The sequence below is a fragment of the Narcine bancroftii genome, chromosome 7, assembly GCF_036971445.1.
Source record: "Narcine bancroftii isolate sNarBan1 chromosome 7, sNarBan1.hap1, whole genome shotgun sequence".
NCBI classification, from domain to species: Eukaryota; Metazoa; Chordata; class Chondrichthyes; order Torpediniformes; family Narcinidae; genus Narcine; species Narcine bancroftii.
Window position 1 is genome coordinate 25,840,493 of NC_091475.1, and position 27,972 is coordinate 25,868,464.

The following is a 27,972-nucleotide window of genomic DNA, read 5'->3' on the forward strand; positions in this document are numbered from 1 at the left end:
CCATCCAATCCTCAGCTCACAGACTGACAGCAGGCCCTTGGCCTTGAGCCAAGGTGATGATCTTCCCCACTCTGGGAGCCTGGTCAAAGCCAGGACACTTCCGTCTTGGTGTCAGATGTTCCACCTAGAGCAGAGATGTTTTGTTGAAGGGCAGACGTACAGAGATCGGTGTCGGCTATGTCTTCCTCACAGCTGCGCCTTCAGTCAGCAGCAACAGGAAGTTGCCTGTGGTGAGGCTGCAACAGGTTGAAGCATTAAGGAGATGGCGGAGTATCTGGGCAGACTGGCTACCCAGGCACCCACTCAGCTTCACACCAGGAGTCCCGGATCCCTGCTGGAGTCCCTACTATCCCAGGGTTTCCATGAGAACCTGGCGTAAGTTCTGGAGATATACATCTCCAAACCTTTGGTGTTTGGACCTTGGGTGGTTTGTGACGGGTAATTGTACAATAATTTCAGAGTTGCGTGTGTTGAGAGGCCACGTCTTGCTGTGGATCATAACAGAGGTGAGAATGGTTTCACGATGCTGCCATGGGGAAATGCAGAGCAGGAACAGGGCAGAGAATGCATGGATCACCAGGAAGCAGGAGTTTTCAGTGGGTAAGAGTTAGGTGTGGGGCAGGAGCAGACAAAGGTCTGCACAGAATGCTCATCCTGCAATGTGACTAGCAGGTTACAACATGGATCCCTGATTTAAAAGTTTTCCTGCAAACACTTTTTAGCTGTTAAAGGAAATGTGCAGGGGAAATATTTTGCATAGAGAGTGGTGGGTGGGTGGAATGGGCTGCCAGGGATAATGATGGAAGCAGATACAACAGCAGCATTTAAGAATTTTTTGGCTGGACACGTCAATGTGAAAGGGATGGAGGGATAAGGATCAGGTGAAGCAGCAAAGTTTGTTTTGATTTGGACTCGGTGTTCAGCACAGATATGTGGGCCAAGAGGCCTGTTCCTGCACTGGACTGTTCTGCGTTCTAATTTGGCATCAGGTCTCGCGTTGAAAGGTGACTGTTGAGACGGGTGCAGTTGTTAGCAATGGTATCACTGCAGCCTTTCCCCTGTGGTTGCTGAGACTGAGATGTTCACACTCAGATTTTCTGTTGAATATTGTTTCTTCAGTCGAGGTAGGAACCTTGATTGGGAACTGTGATGAGGCTTTTCTAAAAATTATCTGAAATTTCAAAGTGACCAAATATTTATACATAATATTCTTCTGAGATCATGGATATTCCGTGGAGAAAGATTGGTTCTGACCGACCAGAAAGCTGCTGCTGGGTCTGAGCCCAACACCAAGGTATGGCAAGGGTGAAGTTCCCTCCTCCCCAGTTCTCTCCAGGAAGGAAGCTGCCTCTGCACACTGCCTCCTGTTGGTGTGCCGCTGAAGGGCTGTGGTTAACTCCAGTCCAGGGGAATTTAGGCCAACCCTAAGGCCCTGGACTTTCTGCACTCCTTCCCTCTGAGGAGAGGTTTTGTGGAGTTGTTACTGTATAATGTACAATATTGTGGGAAACACCTGAGACATCCCAAAGCAGGGTCTGCAGGACACCAGGTCGACAGGCATTAATCTCATGGCCTCAGCTGATTGGACAAGAGCTTCCCTGGAATATGTGAGAGTCTTGTGTCAACAGGAAACCCAGCCAGCAAAGATGGTATGACCTTGGGATTTGGAGGGAGAAGGAGCAGAGGCTCAAATCTGAGACCATCCCACAAGCTTCCTTCACACAGAGGGTGACAGGTGTGTGGAATGAGCTGCCAGAGGAAGTCAGGGAGGCAGGGACAATTACAATGTTTAAAAGACACTTAGGTCCATGAATAGGAAAAGTTTTGAGGAAGCATACAGACTGTAGACACTGGATTCTGGAACAACACATAATCTGCTGGGAGAAACTCATCAGGTCAAGCAACATCAGTGGGTGGGAAAGAATAGTTGGTGTTTCAGGCCAAAACTTTCTTTGAGACTGAAAGTTCAGCAGGGATGAGCTGCACACAGGTAAACAGAACTAGATTGGGAAGACAACTTGGTCAGCATGGATGAGTTAGGCCAATGAGCCTGTCTCTGTGCTGCTCAGAGGAATCTCCCTCGTGCCCCGTGGAGATGTTACCTAACCAAGCTCTGGGCCAGCTGGCAGTGGGGTACAGATTCCCTGGATTGTGCTCCTGGTGCCTTGTGGATTTATTGACATCACTCACATGAACAGCCACTCTCTGTGCTCCAGAGCAGTGATCTTCAGGTTCCAGGATGTTCCCAATCCATGACCCATTCCCAGACCTCGGCTGGATGTGGATTCCAGAGGCCAGGGCTCAGGCTAAAATCTGTTGCCCAGGTATGGCCAGATCTCCCAACCCATGTCCTTCCACTCACCTCCTCTCATCTCCCTGGTCCGCCCAACAACCTCTCCTCATAGCTGAAATGATCTGATGCAGGTAACGTCACAGTGAGCCTCCTCTTCAGCTCGACCTGAACTTCTGATTGTGTTCTCCAGACGTGGTTTCACTGTTGTTTTGTGAGCTTGCTCACCTCACTTCCTTTTCTCCACCTACAGTCAATATAATTTTGATATTGATGACCTTGACATTTGACAATGGTACATCAGTAGAGCAGGAGTCCTGCTGAACCCCAGTAGCACCGACAGCCCTCCATCACTGCCCTTTGCTTTTTGCCACAGGCCGTTTTACACCCCATTTGCCAGTCTCCCTCGCATCCCATGGACTTTACTGCATTGACCAGCCTGCTAGGTAGATCTCAATCCCCCACTTTACTTTCTCAAATAGAGCCATCCCAGCTGCTGCAGTGCTGATCATCATTAACTGGTGGGTCTCTAAGTTTAAGTTTTCTGGTTCACCGCCCCTTGGAATTTGTTTCAGTGATATTGGACACACTGACTATCCAACATGTCTGTCCCTTGCTTCCTTTAACTCCAGCAGCCTTCCAATCCTCTCTCTCCACACACCATGAAGGTTAGTCAGTCAGTGCTGTTTCTATCAAGGCCCAGTGATTCCAACCTGCACTCTGTTCATCATTCCCAAGACTTTGCATTCCATGATCACAATCCCAGAGTCAGCCCTGCCCAGGAAACCCTGAGCATTCATTCAGAACTGTGGTCTGAAAGGCAGCCCTCTCTCTCTTGCTCTTCCAGTGTCTGCGGAAACTCCAGGGGTTTACTCGCCAGTATTTTAATCAGGTTCTCTCTGCACTCTCCCTACTACTGAGCACTCCTCTCTGGAAGTGCTGGGCATCAACTCAGAGGCAGAAGTTTCATGTGAGAAAGGAAAACCGAGGGAAAAGATCCTCATAGAGCGTGGCTGAGATCTAGAACCTTGCTGCCAGGAGAGGAGGTGCAAACTACTGCAGTCACCTCATTGAGGTGGCATTCAAACCGCACTTCGACAGGCAGCAGAGGTGGGGACCATTGCAGGAAAGTGGGATCAGTGGAGATGGGGGAAGGGCTGTACACTAAGGTGTGGGTTGAAGGACCTGCTTCTGTGCTGTGGTTATGCATTGTTCTTTCATGAGCAGTTGGAGCTGCTGGCAGAGAGGGATCCACAGCTGGAGCAAAGGGTTTTATGAATCTTGTCTCTGCAGGCAGAAAGCATTGGCTGCAACAGGAAGAGTGGGCCCACAGGAAGCCTCTGAGTGGTGAGTGAGTGCTGCTTCATCTTGATTCTGACGGGTTCACCCCCATGGGCAAGGTCACCCTGCAGGCAGGGACCAGGGTCACCCCTGCGGGCAGGTGACAGAGGACATGGGTTAAGGGTAAAATGGAAAAGGTTTAGGGGGAACATGAGGGGGAACTTCACACACAGAGTGGTGGGAGTGTGGAACGAGCTGCCACCTGAAGTGGTGAATGCGAACTCAATTTTAACATTTAAGAAGAATTTGGACCGGTACATAGATGGGGGAAGTATAAAAGGCTATGGACTGGGTGCACATCAGTGGGACTAGGCAGAAGAATGGTTTGGTTACAGAAGGGCCAAAGGGCCTGTTTCTGTGCTGTTAGAACACCATTCACTGAAAGCCCACACAGTTGCAGGAGATCAATAGAAGACAAATAACGCCTTGTCCTTCAGAAACATTTGGATGGTTAGGATGTGTTCAGAGGGATATGGGCCAAACAGGCAGGAGGGACTGATGTGGATGGGACATTTAGTGTGAGTAGGTTGGGCCAAAGAGCCTGTTTCCACACTGTGTGACTCTACACACCATTTTTCTAATATCTCCCCATAACTCATACCTTGTAACCCAGGCATCATCCTGGAAAACCTCCTCTGTCCCCTTTCCAAAGCTGCCACATCCTTCCTGTAATGAGGTGACCAGCATAGCCCACAGTATTCTAAATGTGGCCTAACCAAAATATTGTACAGGTGAAACACAATCTATCAGGTGCAAGCAGCAGATTTCGTTTGATTTTGTTATCATGTTCAGCAGACACATAGTCCAAAGGGCCTGTTCCTGCGCTGAATAACGCAGACTGCATTATACCTACCTCTCTTGCAGTCTCCAGACTGCACAGATGGTTTCCTCAGCAGAGTGCACAGCAGGTTGTGTGTGTGCCTCTCGCCCAGTGTGGTCACAGTGGTTTCCTGTGCCTGTGGGTGACAACATCACACCCTCCTTCTGCCTCATATCACACCACCAGGTCACACTGCTGGCAATTTCCAGCTGTACCACTTCACCGGAGTCTAGCCAGCTGGAATGTGTCCACTAGTCTGCAGTAAACAACCAGGGCTCCAAAGAGAAGCTGGACATTAAGCTTGCACGCTGTGGTTGCCCCTCATTCCTGACACCACACCTTCCTTGCTATCCCCAGTTACTAAGGGTGGCACGGTAAGTGAATTTGACTGCAGGTAGGGTTAGCGCAACACTATTACAGCACCAGTGACCCAGGTTCGAATCCGGTTCTATCTGTAAGGAGTTGGTACATTCTCCCTGTGTGGGTTTTTCCTGGGTGCTCCAGTTTCCTCCCTCCATTTGAAACATACCAGAGTTGTAGGTCAACTGGGGTAATTGGGCAGAATGGGCTCGTGGGCCAAAAGGGCCTGTTACTGTGCTGTATAACTACATTGAAAAATGCAGCCCTTTGTTAGTGTTAACCTGAACTTTTGACAGGTCCAACTTTTCCGTTTTCCCACAGGATACTCACTCATCAGAATGATCCGACTCGGGATGACCCCATCCCACAGGAGTATGTGATGTACTTGATTCCCTCTGGAACACTCTGGGACAAGCTAATGGTGTTCTGGACCGAAAGTCAAACGGATTGTGGCAGGAACGGTGCCCACGAGGTCTTCCCACACATCAGCCTCTGCCACTTCTTCACCGTAAGGGAATCCTTCTGGGCACAGCAATCCTCAGTCGCCCATTCAAATGTCGAGTCAGGCAGAGTGAGGGGATCTCCTGCATGACACTGCTGGGCTTCTGCTGCTGTTGTGCAGTGCCAATTCTCAACTGCAGAGGGGCAGGTGGGAGACTGTCCCACTCACACTGGGCAGGCTCTGAACCAAACTGTGCCTTACAGAAATAGGCCCTTCAGCCCACCTTGTCCATACTGACTGCAGTGCCTATCCGTTGGGCTGCATTAACCCTCTACACCTCATCCAACACCCACCAACACCTTTAACTGGATCTGCCTCCACTACCTTCAGACGTCCATTGCCATCAGACTGCGTCAGACAGTCCTTGACATCCCTTGAGCCTGAACTACCCTGCTGCCCTATCTATGCCCCTCATCATTTTATAATATAACCTCAGCATCCTGCATTACAGTGAGAATAAACCCAGCTTGTTTATTTCCCCCAAGAACACTCCATTTCAGATAACATCCTGGTGAATCTCTTCTACCCTCTCTCTATTGGGATCACATTTTGCAGTGTGGAGACTAGAACTGTACACAATACTCCAAGTGTGGTTGAACCAATGTTTTATAAAGATGCAACATGACATTGTAACTGTTGTGCCACTTCCCCAGGGAGCCTAACAAGCTAAACATTTCTTACTATCCTATCCATCTGTGGAGCCACTGGCATGGAGCTGTCCACTTGCACCTCAAAGTAGCTACACACCGAAGGTAGCTCCCATTTACTCTATTTGTGCCATCAGAACTTGATCTCCTAAAGTTCATCATCTTGTACTTGTCTGGATTACATTCCATCTGCCACTGCTCCACTGATCGTTCCACCTATCTGTGTCCTGCTGTGTCCACGCACTCAATTATATCAACTGCACTCTCAGCCCAGTCATTTTTATATTTCACAATAACTGGTCTCAAAACCGATCCTTGCAGAATCCCATCAGTCACAGACTCCCAGCCAGATTTTGAGTTTGAGGACATTATTCAGCCAGTGAGAGGTTGAGGATCAAAAGTCATGGTATGAAAATCAAAATGGAGCAGTTTCAGAGGGGGCAGAAAGGTGCTGCAGATCAGAAGAGGGAAAGTGGGGGGAATATTTGGATCAAGGACCCAAGGTCAGAACTAGAATGGAGATAGATGCTGACCCAACCATAAGCTTTGCAGAGTGTAGCTGGGATCAGCAAGTCATGTGGAGTTGGGTGTGAAGAAGTGAACACCAGTGAGAGAGGGAGCTGGAAGGATGCCTGAAAGGGTTGCAGGTCTGTGGGAAGAGGAGACAGTGGGGGCTGGGTCCATTGCTCTTATCCAGGGCTAGTAGGCAGCTGACAGGCTGAATAGCCTCTCCTGAACTGTAAGTGACTGTTGTTTCTACCTGCAGTGTGAAGATAGTAAACTGGAGAGGTTGTATAAAGCTCTGAAGAAGACTGGAGACAGGTTTGTGGACAGATTCCCTTCCCGGATTTCTCTAACACTTCACACAAGTTCCTGTTACATTGGATTCTTCCTGGACCAAGCAAGTGCTGACATCATCAAACAGTTTGCCTTGACGTTCCGTGAGACAGCAGCTAAACTAGCAGGTAGGTTTTGCCTCACCTCTCTGATTGAACAGTAACTGGACATGGGTGACACCCTGTTGATGGGGTGAGGGTGGGAGGATGTCTGCAGCGAGGGTGGAGGTGCTCAGGATTACTGAATGCTGACCTTCTGCTCTATAACCTTGAGCACTCTGCTCCCATTTACCAGCCCAGGCTTGCTAAATGTGGTGAGAGCCTGCACTTGGCCAGTGGTCCCAGATTCCAATCTTTCTCCTGCTGAAAATCTCCTTCGTCAAATTTCTCTTTCACCCCTGATGTCAAAACTAGGGTCTCTACCATATGAACTCCTGTGTCAGGGCAGAGTTTCCTATTGCAGCCATTCTCAAAAGGGGACCATACACAGTGCCAAGCCCTTCCCTTCTCCCCCCCCCACCCTTCCAGGAGCCACAGCACATTTATCGGGGGCCAAGGGCCAAGGACTGAAATCATAAAAAAATTTATGTAGTCAGTAAGAGAGAAGTATGGAAGAAACCATCTAAATGACTGCTTCACAGGGAAGGGAGCCCATAAACCTTAAGGGGAGACCTAATGGGGCCACAGCCAAAAATAAGTTGAGATGGCTGTCTAACATGCCTCTACCCCTACCAGGTTACTTCCTGTTACCCCTTCAAGAAATTTGATCAATTGTCACATAGTATTTTAATCTAACTAAGTTGTTCTGTCTGCCTTCAATTTCTCCCCTGCATTTCCAAGTGTACATTAATCTTGTCTCTCAGATCTTCCCAAATACCTTTCCACTGGCCTGAAATGACCAAGCCCCTGCTGCCCTTTTGAATAAAACAAGGACATTATGATGTAAGGTTAGCAGAGCTGAGACTTTTCTCTTTGGAGCACAGAAGGATGAGAGGAGACTTAATAGAGTTCTACAAGGTTGGATAGGGTGGACAGCCAGCCAGGGCAGGATTAGCAAACACCAGAGGACATGTGTACAAAGTGAAGGGAGGGAAGCTTAGGGGAGACATAAGGAGTAAGTTTTTTTTACACAGAGTTGTGGGTCCCTAGAATGCCATGACAGGGATGGGGGTGGAGGCTGAAACATTAGGGGCATTTAAGAGAGTCTTAGACTGACACGAGGATGGAATAAAAATAGAGGGCTATGGGATAGAGAGGGTTTAGTACTTTTAAAGAATATATGGGTCGGCACAACACTGAGAGCTGAAGGCCTTGTACTGTGCTGTAGTGTTCTGTTTGTTATGGTGTAAACATCTGGGCCCTCAACTGTGGCCCCCAAATCTCCTCCCTCGCCTCTCACAGTGGACTAAGATATGTCAGGCCTGGGGATTTATCCATCTGTTAACTCAGTAAGACATCTAAATGTCCATTTTCATTGTAACTTGGCAAATTTGGAGACACACCTGAGACTGCCAATGCTGGAATCTGAAGCAACAACTAACTGCTGAGGAACTCAGGTTGAGTAATAGCAGCTGTAGGACTGCGACCCAAAGCATTCACCATCTCTCTGCCTCCACAGATTGCTTGACCCACTGAGGGCCTCCAGATCCACTGCCCACCTCCCTGAATTCTCCATCTCCACTGCCCTCCCTCTCAGTGAGCACAGAGGATGTACACAGCATAAACATGTAAACAAACAAAGAACTTCAAACAGATAACAAATATAAACAAACTGAAGGATAGAGAGAATTTTTTAAATATCAAAGTGCACAAGTAAGAATTCTTAAATAAGTACCTGATTGAGTTTGTGGTTGAGGAGTCTGATAGTGGAGGGGTAGCAGCTGTTCCTGAATCTGGTGGTGCGAGTCTTGGCATCTATACCTCTTTCTTGATGGCCACAGTGAGAACAGAGCGTGTGCTGCGTGGTGTGGATCCTTGATTATTACTGTTGCTCTCCCATGGCAGCATTCCCCATAGAGGTTTTATTTCCTGTGACCACTACTTTTGCAGGGCTTTACGCTCAGGGGTATTGATATCCCTATACCAGGCCATGATACAGCTGATTCTGGTGAACACTGTGTCATCCCGGACTGGACTCTGCCCCAGTGCCTGTGGTGGTGGTTGGCAGCTCTCTCCACTTTGCTGTATTCTCTAACTCACCTCTCTCCACAGACTGCCAGCTGGACCTCAGCAGCAAGCCACTGCACCTCACCCTCGCCCACAGCTTCCTCCCTCATCATCAGCTGGAACTGGAGGCAAAGGCCCGGTGCATCAGCCTGGGGCTGAGCTGCCAGTGGAAGGCCACCCTCTACTCCCGAGACATGCGCTTTGCACATTACCAGGTACCTGGCCAGGGCAGAGGTGGGAGCGAACTCAGAGGGTCAGGCCTCCCATCACAGAGATCACCAGGATCCAGGGATCTGCTCAAAGCCACATGAACTGCTGCTCCTGACCACCACGTGTCAGTAGGGAAGGGGCACAGATGTTTGTTGTGGCTTTAGAACAGGGAAAGAGCAAACACAGGCCGCTCAGCCTCTTATCTGACCTCTGACAGTAAGATCACAAGCATCTCCTGGTGTCCACTGACCTAGACAAGCCCCTCCTGCCCCATCACCTGACAGGGGTCTTCACATTTCCCCACACAGCTGGCTAACTTCAACTCCACCCCTTCGAATGAACATTCTCCCAGATGCCCTGGTCAGCAGATTTTGCATTAGATTTGGTTCGTGCCTGGTCTGGGTTTACCTGAAGGAGGATGTCACAACAGTGGATAAACCTGAGTGTTTCCCCTGATTCCCTGAGTCCAGACCTGGACCAATCGTATCTTTTCTCACACCATCCTGGGGGGCAGTGTGGTCCACCATAGTCCTGAGGTAAGGCTATCAACCTGGCACGTTTTAAATTCCAATATACAGCGTGGTAACAGGGCCATCTGGCCCATGAGCCGATTGAGCTACAATCCCTAGTAAGATTTGAAAGATGGGAGGAAACTGGAGCACCCAGAGGAATCCATTCAGACAGGGGGAGAACATACAAACTCCTTGCAGACAGTACTATTAACTCTGCTACCACAGACACTGCCTGGCCTACTGAAAATTCCCAGCAGTTGTGTTTGTAACTACCCAAGGATCAGGGAGATTGTGAACTTACCCCGAGCTCTGTCCCACTCCAACACCTCTATTTTCTGTTTGGTTAGTATTTTTCCAGTGGTTCCATTGGTCGAGGAGTTTGAGAATGAGTGGCTGGCCCAAAAATTGGGATTGATGTTTGGAAATCCTTCTCAGTAGGAGGAGAGTGATTGAAGTTCAGGACTGTCATGAATGTGGCAGCGGTTTGTCAAGTAATTAATTAGCTTTTGATTGGAGGTGATAGCTTTTAAACAAAGATATTGAGGAAAAGTGAAAGGCTGGGATGTACAGTGTCTGAAGAAAGGATCAGGCAGAAGGCCTGTCCTTCACTGCCCATCCTGCAAATGATTTCCTGGCTGGGACTGAGGTTAATGTCAAAACCAAATGCCATCCACTAACCAGTGGTAACCTGGTCTCGTTTTCAGGTTTTACAAGCACTCTATCCATACAATCCACAGAACGATGATGAGCTGAGGCTTGACCCTAGTGACTACGTCTTCATGCATCCCACTGAACAGGAGGGTGTGAGTGAAGGCTGGGTCTTCGGCACATCACATCGCACAGGGTGCATGGGCGTTCTGCCTGGCAATTACGTGGACGAGGCACCGGAATCAGGCACCTGGGTCAAGCACAGGTGGGTTCAATCATCAGACACCTGGGTCAGGTAGAGCTGGGTTCAAAGGTAATTTGCCTGTTTCAAGCACAGATGGGTTCAAAAGCTAATGGGATTGAGGGGCTGGGAGCAGACTCCCTCTGGCAGCACTCACAAAGAAATGTGACCTGGGCCAGGGTTGGATCATTTGGGTGCAGAGAGGGCAATCACAGAAACCCTGCCCACCCCCACCCCCAATCACAATCAGTCCTTCAGCTGTTGGTTGGCTCTCCATTCTCCAAACTAATTTTTCCAATGACGTCTGTCCTTGTTAGATCATATGCCTTTCGTCAGACACGAGTGGAGGCAAGCAACGGCAACAGGTACAGTGCCCTGTGTCTGGAGCCGGCACCACACCAAGCTCCCAGCAGCATTCACAGACTCCTGGAGGCCCAGGTAACTTCATGGGAATGGAGAGGGCAAGGGGAGAGAAAGGAATGGAGGAGGTAGTGGAGAAGGGGAAAAGGAGGGTGGGAGTGAGGGAGAGGGGAGTACTGGGAAGAGAGGCTGAATGTTAGGGGGAGCTTTGCCTCCATTAAAGCACTTTCGAAGAATAGTCTGGTCTGTCTAACTATCTGCGGGTGATGGTTTGGTGTGACATCTCAGGTCTGCCTTGGGGGGTGGGGGGGGGCGAGGTGAGGGGTGAAGGCCTCTCTGGGGCTGACAGCCTGGGTCTGGTGGGGATGGGAGCTGATGGATCGGTCTGTCCTCCCTGATGCAGCTCCAGGCCACAGCCTCCTCCAGGAGATGGCTGCTCTTCGTGCGACACGGTGAGAGTGTTGATCTGGTGTTTGGCAAGGCCTGGATAGAGCAGTGCTTCAGTGAGGAAGGTAGGCTTCAACATCACAAATAGGGCAGCGGGAGGGATTCCCCAAAGCAGCAAGAGAGGTCCAGGGTGATGGGGGTCTTTTCTGTCTCAAGTAGATGTCTTCAGTGAATGGGAGGTCTGTGACCAGGATGAATTTGGCTGGGTTTGCCACTTTCTACAGCTTTCTGTATCCTGGGCCCTCAAATGTCCAAACCAGTCCATGTTGCAACCAGACTGTAAACTTTTTACTACACACCAGTAGAGGTTTGATGTAGAGTATTCAACAATATACCAAACCTCCTGAGACTCCTTCGAGAGTAGAGGTGTTGGTGTGCCAGCTCCAGGAGAGGTCTGCCAACACATGGAGAAGGATCCAACCCTCCATCCCCTCAGTGAAGATAGAAATCAAGATTAAGTGATGGAAGCCGGAGGAACACAGGAGGTGAGGCAGTGTCCATGGAGAGAAATGAGCAGTCAGCGTATTAGGTGGGGACACTTTGTCTCCTTGGATGCTGCCAGACCCAGAGACCTTCCTGGGTGTTGGGCTGAACCAGATTCTTTGTTATTGTCTGATGAACTGTTTCATGTTCACAGGCAGATATTTCAGAGGAGACTTAAACTTCCCTCGCAGTGTTCCATGGAGAGCAGGTGGTGCCAGGGATTATCGACATGATGCCCCCCTGTCTTCCTGTGGCATTTTCCAGTCTCAGCTAATGGGTAAGATCAACAGGCCACGTGGCTCAGTGTCAAAGGTCGGGATCAACATTGCCACGCAATAGTCAAACTTGGCCACTGGCCAGAGGAAAAAGGCTGGAGCACCTTAAAACCAGACCAGCACCCCCACGGACTGGGGGATGGGGGCTGTGGGCCACTGGACTGGGGGAAGGGGGATGGGGCCACTCTGGACTGGGGAAAGGGGGATGGGGCCACTCTGGACTGGGGGATGGGGGCTGTGGGCCACTGGACTGGGGGAAGGGGGATGGGGCCACTCTGGACTGGGGAAAGGGGGATGGGGCCACTCTGGACTGGGGAAAGGGGGTTGGGGCCACTCGTGACTGGGGGAAAAAGAGGCTAGGGCACTCTGAACCGGAGGAAGGTGGCTGAGGCCACTACGGACTGGGGGAAGGAGACTGGGGAAACTCCAGACTAGACTGTCACCTCCATGGACCGGGGAAAGAGGCTGGGGCACCTCAGAACCGGACCAACAGCCCCCACGGACTGGGTGTTGGTCCATGTACTCCAACTTTAATGCCACCTTCCAAAATACATCACCGCACACTTATCCGGACTGCACTCCATCTGCCAATTTTCCGTCCAACTCTGCATCCTGTCGACAATCTGTTGTAACTGGCAACAACTTTCTGCACTGTCCATAACACCTTCAACCTTCGTACATTTGTAAACTTATTAACCCACCCCTCTACTTTTTTTGTCCAGGTCATTTATAAAAATCACAAAGAGCAGGGGTTCCAGAACAAATCCCTGCAGAACGCCTAGTCACTGACCTCCAGGCAGAAAACATTCCATCTACTTCTCTGCTTTCCACAGGTACACTAATCCATGCTGCCAGGTTTCCATGGATCCCATGCCTCATGAGTTCCTTGATGAGCCCACAAAGGGGGACCTTGTCAAATGCCTTATTAAAATCCATGTGTACCGCATTCGCCTCCTAACCTGCATCAATCTGTCTTGTCACCTCGTCAAACAATTCTATTAGGGTTGTGAGGCTCAACCTTCCCCCTCACAAGGGCATGTTGATGACAACTAATCAGACTATGTAAAAACACAATGCTGGAGAAACTCAGCTGGTCAAACAGTGTCTTGTATGTAGCAAAAGTAAAAATACAGAACCGACGTTTCGGGCTTGAGCCCTTCATCAAGGTATGGAAAAGTGTCAGCAGGCGTCCAAACAAAAGGATAGGTGGTGGTGGGGTGGGGGGGGGGGGGAAGAGTGTGATCACAAAGGAAGAATGTGATAGGTGGAGATGGGAAGGCCAGCAGCAATCAAGGGGAGGAGAGATGGCTCAGTGAATAGAGAGGAGGGGGAGGAGAACTGGACAGGGGAAAGTAAAGGGGGAGGAGAAAGAGGAGAACAGGTTAGCAGAAATTGATGCCATTTGGATGGATAGTGCCAAATCAGGTGTTTTTCCTCCAGTTTCCTGATTGCCTTGGTGTCTATACAGCCATGGACAGACATGTGAGTAGGGGAGTGTGAGACAGAACTGGAACTGAAATAGTTGGCTACTGGGAGGTCTCTATCACTGGTGAAGAGGGAAAGAAGATGCTCAGCAAAGCGATCTCCCAATCTGCACCCAGTCTCTTTGATGCAGAGGCGGCCACAAAAGGAGCACTGGATGGAGTAAATCAGCCCTGTTGCTTCACTTGAAAGGCTTGTTTGCGGTCCCAGAGGAGGTATGGGCGCAAATGTGGCACCTCCTGCAGCCACAAGGTATGGAAAAATACCTTGATGAAAGTCTCAACCCCGAAATGTCGGTTATGTATTTTTACCTTTGCTATATCTCTTGGTGCCTGCCACATTGACCACCGCCAGTGGGCTGATATCGCCTCAAACCGTGCATCTTGGCGCCTCACAGTTCGGCGGGCAGCAACCTCCTTTGAAGAAGACCGCAGAGCCCACCTCACTGTCAAAAGACAAAGGAGGAAAAACCCAACCCCAACCAACCAATTTTCCCTTGCAACCGTGTCTGCCTGTCCCGCATCGGACTTGTCAGTCACCAACGAGCCTGCAGCATACGTGGACATACCCCTCCATAAATCTTCATCCGCGAAGCCAAGCCAAAGAAGAATATAAAGGACACTGTTTGATCCACTGAATTTCTCCTGCATTGTGTTTTGACTTCAACCATGGTGTCTGCTATGCATCTCTAAATCCTATCCCTCAGAATCCTCTCCAACAGTTTTCAAACTACTGATGTAAGGCTCACTGATCAATAACTCCCAGGATTCTCCCTTAACCTTTTTTAACTAGGGGACCACATTTGCCATTCTCCAATCCTCCGGTTCTACTCCTGCGGAAAAGGAGGATGCAAAGATCATTGTTAACATACCTGCAACCTCTTCCCTCACTTTCTATGGTTACCTGGGTTATATCTCGTCTGGTCCCAAGGACTTATCATTCTCTTTTTTAACCTTGACATTAACCTGTTCTAGACTGACCTTAGATTCATCAAGATCCATGGTGAACACTGAAGCAAACTATTATAAGAACTTCTCCACCTCCAGGTATGGGGAGGTCTGAGTGGTCCTATCCTCACACTAGTTCCTCATATACATGTAGAATGCTTTGGGGCTTTCCTTAACCCACTTCCCAAGGTCTCATTTTCCCTTCTAGCTCTCCTCTGACTCTTAATTCCTTCCTGGCTACCTGATCATTTTTATGGCCCCTACCTGATATTTGTCTTTAATTTACCCTTCCATTCTTTCCCTGTCTTGGTGAGACACATTTATCCAGATCCCCATGTGAGTGGTTCCTGAATATCTTCCACATTTCTGCCTCTCCCTCTTTATCTGCTGTCTCATCTGCCAGTATCTGCCTCCACCTTCCTATTTGTCTGTCATCGTTTGCTGCTCCCTGGTTCACCAATCCTGTTCTGGCACTTCTAATCACTCCCACCCTGAACTAATTATATATCTATTTTCCATCTGACTGTCTTGAAGAAGGGTTCTGGACTGAAACGTCACAGTTTTGATACTACTCAACCAGCAGATTATGTTCATCTTCAGACCTGTAATCAATAATCTGGGTGGCTGCAGGGAGCAATAATATGGAACTTGGCAGTGTGCAGCTGAGGGAAGATTGAACAGACTTGTGGAGAACATACAACAGTGTAGATGGAATTGAGTCTGAGAAGTGTGAGGTTGGAGAGGGCAAAAAAACAAAGGGGATACACAGTGAATGGATGAGGAATGTAGATGGAGGGGCCTTGGAGTGTGTGCCCACAGCAGGTCAAGGGGATAATATGGCTGGGAGAGAGTACAAAGCAGGTCAACCAGGCTTGGGGCCACAGTCCAGTGCTATATGTTGTTCTGGGCCAGTAACTGTTTACAGAACTGAGGGGATAGAAGTAGTATTGGGGTTCTGGGAGAAATAGACCTGAATTGATTGAATGGAAAGATTATTGGGGAACAGAGGCATTGGGGATGTTGTGGTGTTGGGATATTGGAGAGGGGTATTGATGTATATGGGGTATTGGATTTTCAGGGTTATGTGAGGGTGTCATGAGTGCAGGTGAGAGCTAATGGATGAGTGGTCTCTCAGAGCAGTGGGTTATTGTTCAGGGGGTTGTGTTGAATACTGAGAGGGCTCGAGTGAGTTACAGGGGTGAGGGTAGGTTTCTGGTGGGAGGGTAAGGTGAGTAATGGGTGGGTTAGAGGGGTCAGGTTAGGTTACTGGTGGGAGGGTTGGGTGGGTAATTGGGTGGGTTAGAGGGTCAGGATAGGGTCAGGGAAGGTGAGGCTGGGTGGGTGGGAGGGAACTGGTAGGATTGGTTTCAGTGGTTGGATAGAATGGGTTACTCACCTCCACTTAGAGACTGGAACCATTCAGATTCTGCAACTTGGGGTGAAGCTGAACCTGTCTGACTCTTTCCACAGGAGAGGCAATGGCAGACCGAGAGATTGGCATCTGGTGTGTGTACAGCTCACCTGCTCTGAGATGTGTTCACACAGCTCATTATCTACTGGAAGGTAATGGGAACCCCCGGTCCGGAGGGGGAGGGGGAGGGGGAGGGGGAGGGGGAGGGGGAGGTAGTCCCCACCTGGAGGGTGAGGGGTAGAGAGGGAACACCACCCCTGCCTTGAGGGGGATTGGGGTAGGGAGAAAGAGAGGTTCCCACCATAAGAGGATGAGAAGGGGATGGAGTCCCTGGACAAGGAAGGGAGGAACTCCCCTCTGGAGGGGGAGGGGGATGGAGTCTTCACCCAGAGGGTGTGAGGAGGGAGCAAGTCAATAACCACCGTCCCTGCAGCGATGATTACCCTCACTGATCAATGGTTGACCAAACTACAGGTACGTGAGTGTTGGGAAAAACAACACACACACCAAAGCCTTGGAAAACGAGACTGGTTTATTGCTCTGGCCGTCACACGTATGGGCCCCAGGTGCTGACCTCAGGGCCCCATGTCATCAGAGTGCCGGCCTGGGATTGGCCGGTGTTCCTGCCAGAGTTCCCCATCTTCCCGCCGTGTGGGATTTCACCCCCAGGTCTGTGTGGTCGCTGCGTTCGTCAGCAATTTTGTAGGCCATTCTGGGTCTCCATGCATGGGCTGCTACGATACCACAGTGCAACACAATCCAGTGTCTGTGCTGCCCATGATGCCAATCACACTGATCCCATTTGCCTGCACATGGTCTGTCTCCCTCCGTCTCTTGCCTTATGTGCATGTCTAAAAGCTTCTAAAACACCACTATTGCATGTTTCCACTACCCATGGCAGCCTGTTCCTGCCAACTACCACTCTGTATGAAAATCTTACCCTATACTTCTCCTTCAAACTTCCTCCCCTTCAGTTTGAACATATCCTCTGGAGTGTAGCACTTCTCCCAGGAAATAGATTTTGATAACCCACCCTATCAATGCTCTTTGTGATTTTATACACCTCTATCAATTTCACCTCTGACACTCAAGAAAACAACCCAATTTTGTTGAACCTATCCCCATAATTAAACCTGCTGATCCAGGAAATTTCTGGAGAAACACAAAAGCTGCAGATGCTGGAATTTTCTGAAATAAGTCAGCAAGTGAAATGGCATCTATGGGTAGAACTGGTCAGCCAATTAGTTCAGGCTCCCTCATCTGTCGGCTCTGTATCCTGGTGAATCTCTTCTGTCCCCTCCTCAAAGTCTCCACCTCCTTCCAATGAACGGTGACCAGAACTATGTTAAAATGCTGGAAACCCAGTTTGACGGTTTATCATGAATAATATTGTTAATGTTGCTTTTGTTGTGTTGTTTCCTATGAATTTTTAAATGGAAAGTGATTCTGGAGAGCGGCAGTTTTGCAATGCCTGCATAGCCCACAGACTAGGATTTTCATCGTATCTTGGTACATGCGAGGATAAACTAACCTATGATTCCACACAATACTCCAAATATAGTCTCACTGAAGGTTTATTCAGCTGCAGCCTTACTTCCCAACCTTTATATTTGACGCCCTATATGACTTCCTTACCTGCCTGTCCATATGCCGCCACTTTCAGGGGACTATGGACGCACCCAAAAATTCCTCTGTACATCAGTACACCAAAAGGTCCTGCCATTTACTGTTTTCTTTCCTCTTACAATTGCCTTCCCAATGTGCATATATCATGTGTGAAACCCCACCTGCTATTCTCCATCCAAGCTAGCAACTGTTCTTTATGTTGCTAAATCCTTCGACAACCTTCCTCACTGTCCACAACTCCACCAATTTTCTTGTAATCTTCAAGCAAAATCAGCACAAGCACATTTTCATCCAAATCACTTCATAAACAACAGAACTCTCAAGCAAATCTGGCAGAACACCACCGGTCACAGATGTCCATCCTTTATCACTGCCTTCTGTGATCAAGCCCATTGTGAGTCCAATTCACCATCTTACCATGTATCCCAAGACAGCCTTCTGGTCCAGCCTACCACGAGGGGCCTTGTCAGGCTATTTACTGAGGGACTGTTGTTGCTGAGTGTGGAGGATGTGGAAACAGTAGAGTTGTGGTCAGCCCCTGGAACTGATGTTCTGACCCCCATCCTGAACCCACTCAGTCCCAGCCTTCAGATCAGAAGCTGAAGTGCGTCCCAGAGTTGGGAAGGGTTTGTGCTTAGGTGGAGGGGGAGCTGACTGACACCTCTATCTTCATTCCAGGCCTGAAGCCCAGTTCCCAAGTGGGCATTCGTTTGGAGCCTGGCCTCTTCGAATGGACCACGTGGGAGGCAAAGAAGCCAATCCCAAATTTCATGTCTGTGGCAGAACTTGAGGCAGCGGGGTACTCGGTGGACGGGACCTATAGGTGGGCCAGCCAGCTCTGAGCAGTGCCTGCATTACTGTAGACATCAATGGCCTGGAGCGCAGGGTGAGGGAGGGTGAGGGTTCTTCACTGGGCAGGGTTTGGGGAAGGGAGAAGAGTCTGTTCAGAGGGTTTGGGGAGTGCTGTGTAGAATGGGAACATTTGGTTAGGGGGCTATGTGTGAGGGAGGAGGGGTGGGTTGTGGAAGAACAAGTAGGAGAGGGTGGTTAAAGTTTCAGACATTTGTTGTTAGGGCTTTTGGAATGAGGGAAGGGAGGGGAGGGGAGGGAATGAAGGAAGGGAGGTGAGGGGAAAGGGGAGGAAGAAGGAAGGGGAGGAGTGGAGGGATGGGGAGGAGGAGGAGGAATGGAGAGAGAGGTGAGGAGGAGGGATAAGGAGGTGAGGGACAGGGAGATGGGATGGGGAGGGGAGGGAGTGGGTGAGGTGGAGGAGGAGAGATGGGGTGAGGAAGGGAGGAGGAAGAGAAGAGAATGGCAGAAGAGATGGGGAGGTGAGGGGGAGGAGAGAGTGGGGAGGTGAGGAGGAGGGAAGGGACGGGGAGGTGAGGAGGAGGAGGGACAGGGAGATGGAGGGGTAAGGGAGGGGAAGGAGAAGAGAATAGGGGAGGATAGAGGGGATGGGGAGTTATCTGTTGGACTGTTCTACATTCTAACAGAGACAAGCAGGTTTTTGGATGTTTGGGGAACAGAGGTCTATGTGAGTCCAGAAAAATGTTGCTGAGGTGAAAGATGGGCAATGGTTATTTTCTAGTGGGACAGTCACAAGAGGCTTTATGGCCCACTCTTGCTTCTATAATTTTGTGAATAAATTTGATGGTGAACCCATATTGGGAGTGCTGCAGAAACTTTGTTTGCAGTTCTATAAGGTGTGTGAAGTACCAGGAGAGGGTGTCAAATACATGAACCAGAATTGATTAAGGGTTGAGGGTTGGACCAAGAGCAGAGAAGTTTGATGGAGGTGGACAAGATCAGTAGTAACTGTTCCTGTTGACTGAAGGGTCAAGGATCTGGGATCACAAAACAAACCTCAGATCTTGAATCTTCTCCTCTCACCTTGAAGCTGTGCCATCTAGTTCTGAACTCGCATATCCTGGGGAAAGAACTGCCTGTCCAGCCTACCCAAGCCCCTCTGATACTTTTGTAAATGTGAACAATTTGTGTGTGTTCACAGGGCTTGCCTTCCTGTTACCAGTCTGAATCCATCAGAAACATACGAGGACTACGTTAGTCGGTGCTCTGCAGTGATAAAGACCATAGTGGACAGCTGTCCAGATGGAGGTATCAGTCATAGTGAGGAGTAGACTCCAGTCTGACTATGGGACCTCGCCACTGCCCCTGCCAATACCAGACAATGCCAGGGCATCCATCAGTTCCAATAGAGAAACTCCACAGCCTTGACTCGAGTTTCCACTTTTCTTCCATCCTGCCTCCTCTGTCCTCCATCCCACCTCACCATCTACCCCCTTCTCCCTACTCATAACCCCCCCAGTGCCCCCCATGCCTCCCAACTGTGGATCCAGTGCCCCCCATGCCTCCTGACACTGGTTCAAGTGCCCTTTCTCCTACCGACACTGGATCCAGCACCTCATGCCCCTCCCAACACTGGATCCAGTGCCCCACGCCCCTCCTGACACTGGATCTAGCACCCCTGCCCCACCCGACTGAATCCAGTGACCCCTGCCCTTCTCACAAAACCTCTTGACACTGGATCCCCTACTGGCCACCCCTTCCTGGTTTGTACTGTTGGCTGAGTCCTCGGCTCACAGGAAATGCCACTGTGCTATCCTCCCGCTGCCCTGGACAATGGGCCATTCTAACCATGTGTAACATTGCTCCTCAGGGGGAAATGTCCTGCTTGTGGGCCATGCCTCGACCTTGGACTGCTGCTCACGCCCGCTACTGGAGCTGCCACCCATGGGTGCCAAGGACTTTGTCCATATGATCAGAAAGGTGAATTTAAATCCACCCTCCACACTATTTCCATTTCCCAATCCTGGGATCATCCAATACCCAACACTTATCCTGATGCCCAACCCTGCGGTCAATTCTCATGTTGAGCACAGATACATGGGCTCAAGGCCCTCTTCCTGTGCTGAACTGCTCTATCCATGTGAACTACTGAGTGCAGAGACACCAACTGTAATCGGGACAGACTGTGATCAAGTAATCCATCTGTTCATGGCCTGATGTTACTGCCAAAATGATGTTGAATTAATGCTCTATCAGGACACAGACAGATTATAAAACTAACAGTTAAAAATAAAGGTTCCTCATTAGATCAAATGACCTACAGTTCTCACAAAACAGAGGTAGGAGCATAGCTCTTGAATATTTTCCATTGGTCAACATTTAAAAAGTATGGGGTAAAATATTACCAGGAATGATATTACAATTAGATCTTTTAAAATGGACAAGCAGGCTGGATGAGCCAAGGGGATAAGAATTAATGCTCCAACAGGCAAAGGAATCAATTTATCTCATGATTAATCAATGAAAATCAAAAAATTTGCATTTGCTGGAAATCATCATTTTCCATCATGATGAACAAATGCTCAGTTGTGCACAGATTATTATCAATCTTTCCTGTAATGCAAAAAAGGTGGACTTAGCATGAGATGAACAAAGTAGAACTCCCTTCCATCACCCCCCAGTGTCTGGTGCACCTAAAACAGAGGACATCAGATACATCCAGAGGTGTCCCATTGGATGGCATCTCTGGGGCTTCGTTCTTGCTAACTAGTGCTGACTGGCAAGTGTCAGTGTTGATGAGATCCATTCCAGTGTTGCTCACTGACCAGACTGCAGCCCACTGCATTCATCGTTGGGCACTCTCCTCAAGTGACCACCCTCCCCCCCCCACCCCCTCTCATGACCTGTCCTGATACAAAAGAGCAAGTTACTAGAAGCGTTTTCTTACTGTAGCTGATTTTAATATTACATATTCTTAAAGTAGATTATTAATCTGATTCATTCTTAATGTATCTCATTTGTAAAATAGCTCATTCTTAATGTGGCTCATTTTTATCAGAGCTCGCCATTAATTTAGCCCAATCTGTGTTGGTCATTCTGGGAATCACTCATTCCTAATGTAATTCACTCTCAATGTTGAACAGTCTAAATGTGGTTTATTTGTAATGAAACCAATCTTAATGCAGGCTATTAACATGCAGTTCATTAATGTGGACTGTGTGATTTCTTAATGTACTTCTTAATTTCTTTTCATTCCTCATTTAATTACCTAAAAAACGGGACCAGGAGTTGGCCATCTGGACCTTCATGTCTACTCCTCCATTTACTAAGATCACAGCTGATCTAGTCGTGAACAGCTCTGCCTACCTGCCTTTACCCGATAACCCTTAATTGCCCTACTTTGCAGAAATCTATTAGTCTTAAATATATTTAATGAAGCAGCCTCCATTCCCTCCTTGCGCAGAGAATTTCACAGATTCATTATTTAGGAAAAGCAGTCCCTCCTTATTTCCATTTTAAATATATTCTCCTGAATCTTGAGGCTATGTCTCACTTACCAATGGAAACAGCCTTCCTGCCTCTATCTTATCTATAGGGCGGCATGGTTGGCATAGTGGTTAGTGCAATGCCTTAACAGCGCCAGCAATTGGGACCGGTTCAAATCCCACGCTGTCTGTAAAGAATTTGTACATTTTCCCCATGTCTGCGTGGGTTTTCTCTGGGACCTCTGGTTTCCATCCACTGTTCACAACATACCGGGAATGTAGGTTAATGGAGTGTAAATTTGACAGTACAGGCTCGTGAGCCAAAATAGCCTGTTACTGTACTGTATATCTAGAATTTAATTTCATAATTATATACATTTGTATCAGATCCTCTTTCATTCTAGTGAATATAGTCCCAAATATAGTCCAGTGACACTTTCCTCATAGGCTAACCCCCTCATCTCTGGAATCAACCTATTGAACCTCCTCCGCACTGCCTCCAAAGCTAGTATATCCTTCTTTAAGCAAGGAGACTGGAGCTGCGTAAAATGCTCCAGATGTGATCTCTCCAGTACCTTGTACAGATGGAGCATAACCTCCTTGCTCCTAAATCCAATCCCTCTTGCAATGAAGGCTAGCCTTCCATTTGCCTTCCTGATAGCTGGTTGCACCTGCAAACCAACCTTTTGTGATTCATGCACAAGCACTCCAAGTCCTTCTGCATGGCAGCATGCTATATTTCACTATTTTAAATAATAATCTCATCTTTCATTATTTCCTTCCAAAGTGGATAACCTCACATTTACCAACACCGTACCCCATCTGCAAGACCCTTGCACTCTCACAACCTATCTAGATCTCTTTGCAGACTCTCTGCACCCTCTGCATTTGTTTTTCCACTTATCAAACATTTTGTGTCATTCACAAACTTGAATATGCTATACCCAGTCACCTCTTCCAAATCATCAATGTATGTCATGAACATACCTAGCACCCACGATGACTCTCCACTGACTACCTGTTGTTAACCTAATAAACACCCATTTATCCCAACTCTTAGTTAATCAGTCCTCCAGCCATGTTAATGCATTACCCCCATATCCATGCATCCTTATCTTACAGACAAGTTTTTTATGCGGCACCTAATCAAACATCATTACCACAAATGAACCAACTATAACTTAAGTCCTATTGTTCCAGAAATCCAACTGTTCTCCTGTATCCACTGTGCTTATTATATCCTCAAAGAACTGCAGTAAATTTGTCAAACACGACCTATCCTTCCTGTTCAGATGTCTCATTATTTTCTTCCTTAATGATAAATTCAAGCATTTCCCGACTACTGACATTAAGCTAACTGGCCTATAGTTATCTGCTTCTGCCGACATCTATTTTTAAACAATGGGGTAGCATTTATTGGCTTCCAATCTGCCAGGACCTACCCAAAGTCCAGAGAATTTTGGTAAATTACTACAAACACACTTACTATAACTTCAGCCCTATCATTCAGTAGCCTGGGATGAATTCCATCAGGACCAGGGGACTTGCCTAACTTAGACCTCTAGTTTTCCCAGCACTACCTCTTTAGTGATGGTAGTTGTACTGAGGTGCTTACCTCCCATCGAATCCATAACATCACTCTTTGGCAAGTTAAGTGAACATTTTTATAATTGCATAAAGCAGAAAAGGGTAGCTGGAAGAGAGAGATTTAAAATTGGGTAACATGGAAGTAGTCAAGGCCGATATTGTGCCAAACTATATAAACCTACTCAAAAATCTATCTCTTCCCTACCTCACTCCCGTAACCCTCTATTTTTCTTCCATCCACGTGCCTAAGTCTTTTAAATGCCCCTATTGTACAAGCCTCCACCACCACCCCTGGCAATGCATTCTAGGTACCCGCTACTTTGTGTAAATAAAAACAACTCTCCTTGACTTTTCCCCTAAACTTTCTTCCCCTCATCTATGCAGATATTTGCTCATCTCATCCCAGGAAAATAGAAACATAGATGTTTCTCATGATCTTAGCTCAAATGATAAAAATTTGAGCTCTGTTAACCTTGTTTCCTAGCTAGTACCGGACTTGAGCTATCCTTGAGTTACCCTGGACCATCTTGGTCTCAAATCTGCTTGGTTCTTCTTCACATGAATTATGATCCTCTAAAAAGGTGCTAGTCATGGACCGACTGACCATTCTTGATGAAGTGTTAATAATTTGCTCAAACCAATGTTAGAATAATTGGAACAATAAATATAAATATCTCACTTATTCAAACAGCCAAATATACATTTAGGCTTACATAAGACAGCCTACGGTTGCCATCCGGAGCTCCCGATGCTAATTCCGAATCCTCCCCTCGGCCCACCTGAATTGCCTAAACCAGTAGTTCTCAACCTTTTTCTTTCCACTCACATACCACTTTAAGTAATCCCAATACTATAGGTGCTCTGTGATTAATAAGGGATCGCTTAAGGTGGTACGTGGGCAGGAAGAAAAAGTTTGAAAACCACTGTTTTAATCGTACCTAACTGACTCGTTATGTGCACAGTTTCATAACTCCAAAGGAAATGGGCCAATGACAATTTTTCTCAAGCAAAATATTTCAGTAACAATTGGGTCTGGAGCAGTGATTCTCAACCTTCCCTTCCCACTCACATACCTCCTTAAGCAATCCCTTTCTAATCACAGAGCACTGAATTACATAGGGATTACTTAGTGGTATGAGTGAAAAGAAAAAGGTTGAGAACCACTGCTCTAAACCTTGTCTATCCTATCAATTGGTGCAAAAAAAAAGAAAAATTAGTCCCTTCTTTATGAAGTTTACTCTTAGTCTATTCTTAATGTTACTTATTTTCAATGTAGCCCTCTCCTGACATTGTGCAATGTTTGCATTTGCTGCAGATTCCTGCTCTCGCAGTGTGCTGCTGTGTAAAGGTCAGAGAATCAGAAAAATGGCGAATGATTGAGCCACCAATCCAAAGCCTGACTCATGGCCCCAACCCAGTATTTAACTGGAAGAACACATTTCTGCAGAATTAAAGATTGTTTTGGTGATCCTTCCTCATTGTATTATTCTTAACAGCTGGCAAAATAACAAAAGTCTAATTGGACCGGAACTCTTATTTGTACTTTTCTCTAATTGTGGATGATGACTGCAACAATAAAGAGGTTGACCCAGCTCAGATTCACCTGAAACTAGTTCTTTTAAAAAAACAAAACAAATGAAGCTGCAGGTGATGGAAAATGAAACAAGAACAGAATGCTGGAACTTGTGCAACTTCGATGGAAAGAGAAACTAATTATTGTTTTGAATTGAAGACACTTCAACAAATCAGAGAGAATGAACTTGAAAATCTGCAGATTTTGTGATTGTAGCAAAAATGCTGGAGGAACTCAGCAGGCCACACAGCATCCATGGGAGGCAAAGATATGTAATCAACATTTTGTACCCGAGCTCTTCGTCAGGAGTCTCCGACCAGACGACTCCATTATCCAACTTCCCTGAACCCCCTTCCCCAGTCTTTCTCTGTCTCCTTTCCTCTAGCTCCCCACTCCCTTCCTTTATTTCTCTTATTAGAGAACTATCTTTAGCCCTCTTCCCCATCACTTCTCAGCTACTTTTTCCTACCCTCTCACCTGTATCCACCCATCACCTCCTACCTGAATGCATGGCTGAAGAGTTGGTGCAGGAGGAAGGGGTTCAGATTTCTGGATCATTGGGATTTCTTCTGGGGAAGGTCTGACCTGAACAAAAAGAACGGGCTGCACCTGAACTAGAAAGGGGTCCAATATCCTGGTGGGCAGGTTTGCTAGAACTGTTGGGTGGGTTTAAACTAGTTTGGTAGGGGATTGGGAATCAGAATGTAAGTGCAAAGATTAGGGTAGAAGGAAAAAAGCATGCTATGTGTTCTGAGTGGGTGAGGAAGGACAGACAGGAGAAAAAACCTAAATGTAGCCAGTTAGAGGGGTTGAAATGTGTCTATTTCAACTCTAGGACTATTAGGAATAAAAGGATGAACTTAAAGCATGGATCAGGTACCAGGGACTAGATGTTTTAAAAGGAATAGGATGGGAGGTAGAAAGGGGGGTGGGGAAGTATCATTACTGGTCAGGGATAGTATCAGGGATAGTTATAGAAAGGGAGGACACTGCAGAGGGAGTGTCTACTGAGTCGGTGTGGGTGGAAGTCACAGGAAGGAAGCTATCACTGTGCTGGGAGTAGTGTAGAGGCACCCAAATAGCCCTCAGGACATCGAAGAGCAAATAAGCAGGCAGATTTTGGAATGTTGCAGGAAGTACAGGGTTATAGTTATGGGTGATTTCAAACTCAATAAAAATATTTTTGAAAGAAAAGAGAAAAAGGGAATAGGGAGAATCCTGAGATTTATAGACTGGTGAGTCACATTAGTGATGTGCAAACTATTGGAGAGGATTCTTAAGGATAGGATCTATGAGAACCTGGAGAAGTTCAGTCTACTCAAGGATAGTCAGCGTGGCTTTGTGAAGGGAACGTCATGCCTCATGAGCCTAATTGAGTTTTTTGATGAGGTAACAAAAAAAATTGATGAGGCTGATGCACCATCAATAACTCCAAAAGACTAGAAGTTTTGTAAAACTGTGGGTCAGACTTATGGCTCCTCACGTGCTTCCAGAGTAGGATCGGTCCTGGGAATGTCAGCCATGCCGGCAGCACAGTCCCTGAAGTGGACTTCCTAGGGAAAGAAAATATTCTTTCATGTGGAGTGGCATTGCTGGCTGTACATAGGAGCAGTCTGATTGAGTGGAGCGCCTCAAGGAGGACATCTTGCCAGCGGGAGACTGGAAGGCCTCTAGACAGCGTTCAGGAGGGTGGCCTTCTAGACAGTAATGTTCTCCCTTTCCACCTGCCTGTACCCTGAGAGGTTGTAACTGGTGGTCCTGCTCATGGTAATGCCTCAGGCCAGCAGATACTGGTGCAGCTTGTCACTCATAAAAGAGGACCCCCAGTCTCTAAGAGGTACCAAAACAGTGAAGAGATAGCATAGGGTCTTGATGACTATGGCTGTTGTCATGTCCAAACAGGGGATGGTGACTGGATAACACGAGTACACATCAACAATGTTGAGGAAGTACATGTTGCGGTCAGAGCAGGGTAGGGGTGCTTTGAAATCAATGCTCAGGTGTTCAAAGGGGCAGGTTGCCTTTATCAGATGTGCTCTGTCTGGTCGATAGAATTGTGGTTTGCATTCTACACATAGTCCTGATCTTCTCAATGGAGTAAGGCAGATTGTGGGCTTTGATAAAGTGGAAGAACCTGGTGACCCCAGGGTGGCAGAGGTCATTATGGAGGGCTTACAATTGCTCTATTTGTGCACTGGCACATGTTCTGCAGGATAGAGCATCTGGGGGCTCATTGAGTTTCCTGGGCTGGTACAAGAGGTCATAATTGTAGGTGGAAAGTTCAATTCTCCACCTCATGCCTTGTCATTTTTGATTTTGCTGCTGATTGTTGAACATGAAAGAGAACAATAAATGATCAACCTGGAAGAAATGTAATGGCACACTGCAAAATTTATGCAGAATCATGGATTCTGCCCCAAATTATGATGATGAAGTCTTTATGAAAGATTTTTTTTTAACTGCAGGGGAAAAGACAAAATATATTGATTGGAGGAGATGTCAATGTTTGTTTAGATCCAATATTGGACAAATCAGAAAGAACAATAACAAGAGCAAAAGCTTCAAAAAACATTATCATTTATGAAGGATTTCAATTTAATTGATATATGGAGGCAGCTCAACCTCTGAGAAAGAGACTATTAATTCTACTCAAGGGTACATGATTCACATACAAGGATTGTCCTGTTTTTAATATCTGCCCAGTTACAAAGTAGAATAGTAACAATTGAGTATTTGGCAAGACTTTTATTAGACTACTCGCTGTTAACATTAACTATTACGATAATGAAAATGAAAGAAAATATGTATAGATGGCACCTTAATGCTACATTTTTAAAGAGGAATGATTTTTGTGAACTTATTTAAGAGACAGAAATATTTTGTGAAAACAATCTTTCTTCCACTGACACTGCT

The 27,972-nt window shown here is 47.4% G+C and overlaps 1 protein-coding gene across 2 annotated transcripts; it reads left to right on the forward strand.

Moving 5' to 3' along the window:
• The first annotated feature begins 67 nt into the window (after nucleotides 1-67).
• Nucleotides 68-27,890, forward strand: LOC138738612 (ubiquitin-associated and SH3 domain-containing protein A-like). Of its 2 annotated transcripts, XM_069889175.1 has the most exons (14): nucleotides 68-375; nucleotides 3,584-3,637; nucleotides 5,133-5,319; nucleotides 6,727-6,925; nucleotides 9,008-9,177; nucleotides 10,389-10,597; nucleotides 10,891-11,011; nucleotides 11,337-11,445; nucleotides 12,018-12,140; nucleotides 16,038-16,130; nucleotides 18,283-18,427; nucleotides 19,616-19,722; nucleotides 20,285-20,394; nucleotides 24,802-27,890. In XM_069889175.1, the coding sequence occupies exons 1-14, from the start codon at nucleotides 263-265 to the stop codon at nucleotides 24,937-24,939; spliced, it is 1,878 nt and encodes a 625-aa protein (XP_069745276.1). In that variant the 5' UTR covers nucleotides 68-262; the 3' UTR covers nucleotides 24,940-27,890. The 2 variants fall into 2 exon arrangements, with proteins under 2 accessions (XP_069745276.1, XP_069745277.1); XM_069889176.1 differs by lacking the exons at nucleotides 19,616-19,722; nucleotides 20,285-20,394 and having other exon boundaries at nucleotides 24,802-24,927.
• Nucleotides 27,891-27,972: the final 82 nt, after the last annotated feature.

Excerpts from the sequence above, each read along its gene's own strand:
- LOC138738612 (XM_069889175.1), top strand. The coding sequence starts at position 263 with ATGGCGGAGTATCTGGGCAGACTGGCTACCCAGGCACCCACTCAGCTT. Across the intron at positions 5,320-6,726 it reads GCCTCTGCCACTTCTTCACC|TGTGAAGATAGTAAACTGGA; the intron begins GTAAGGGAATCC and ends TTCTACCTGCAG. Across the intron at positions 6,926-9,007 it reads GACAGCAGCTAAACTAGCAG|ACTGCCAGCTGGACCTCAGC; the intron begins GTAGGTTTTGCC and ends CTCTCTCCACAG.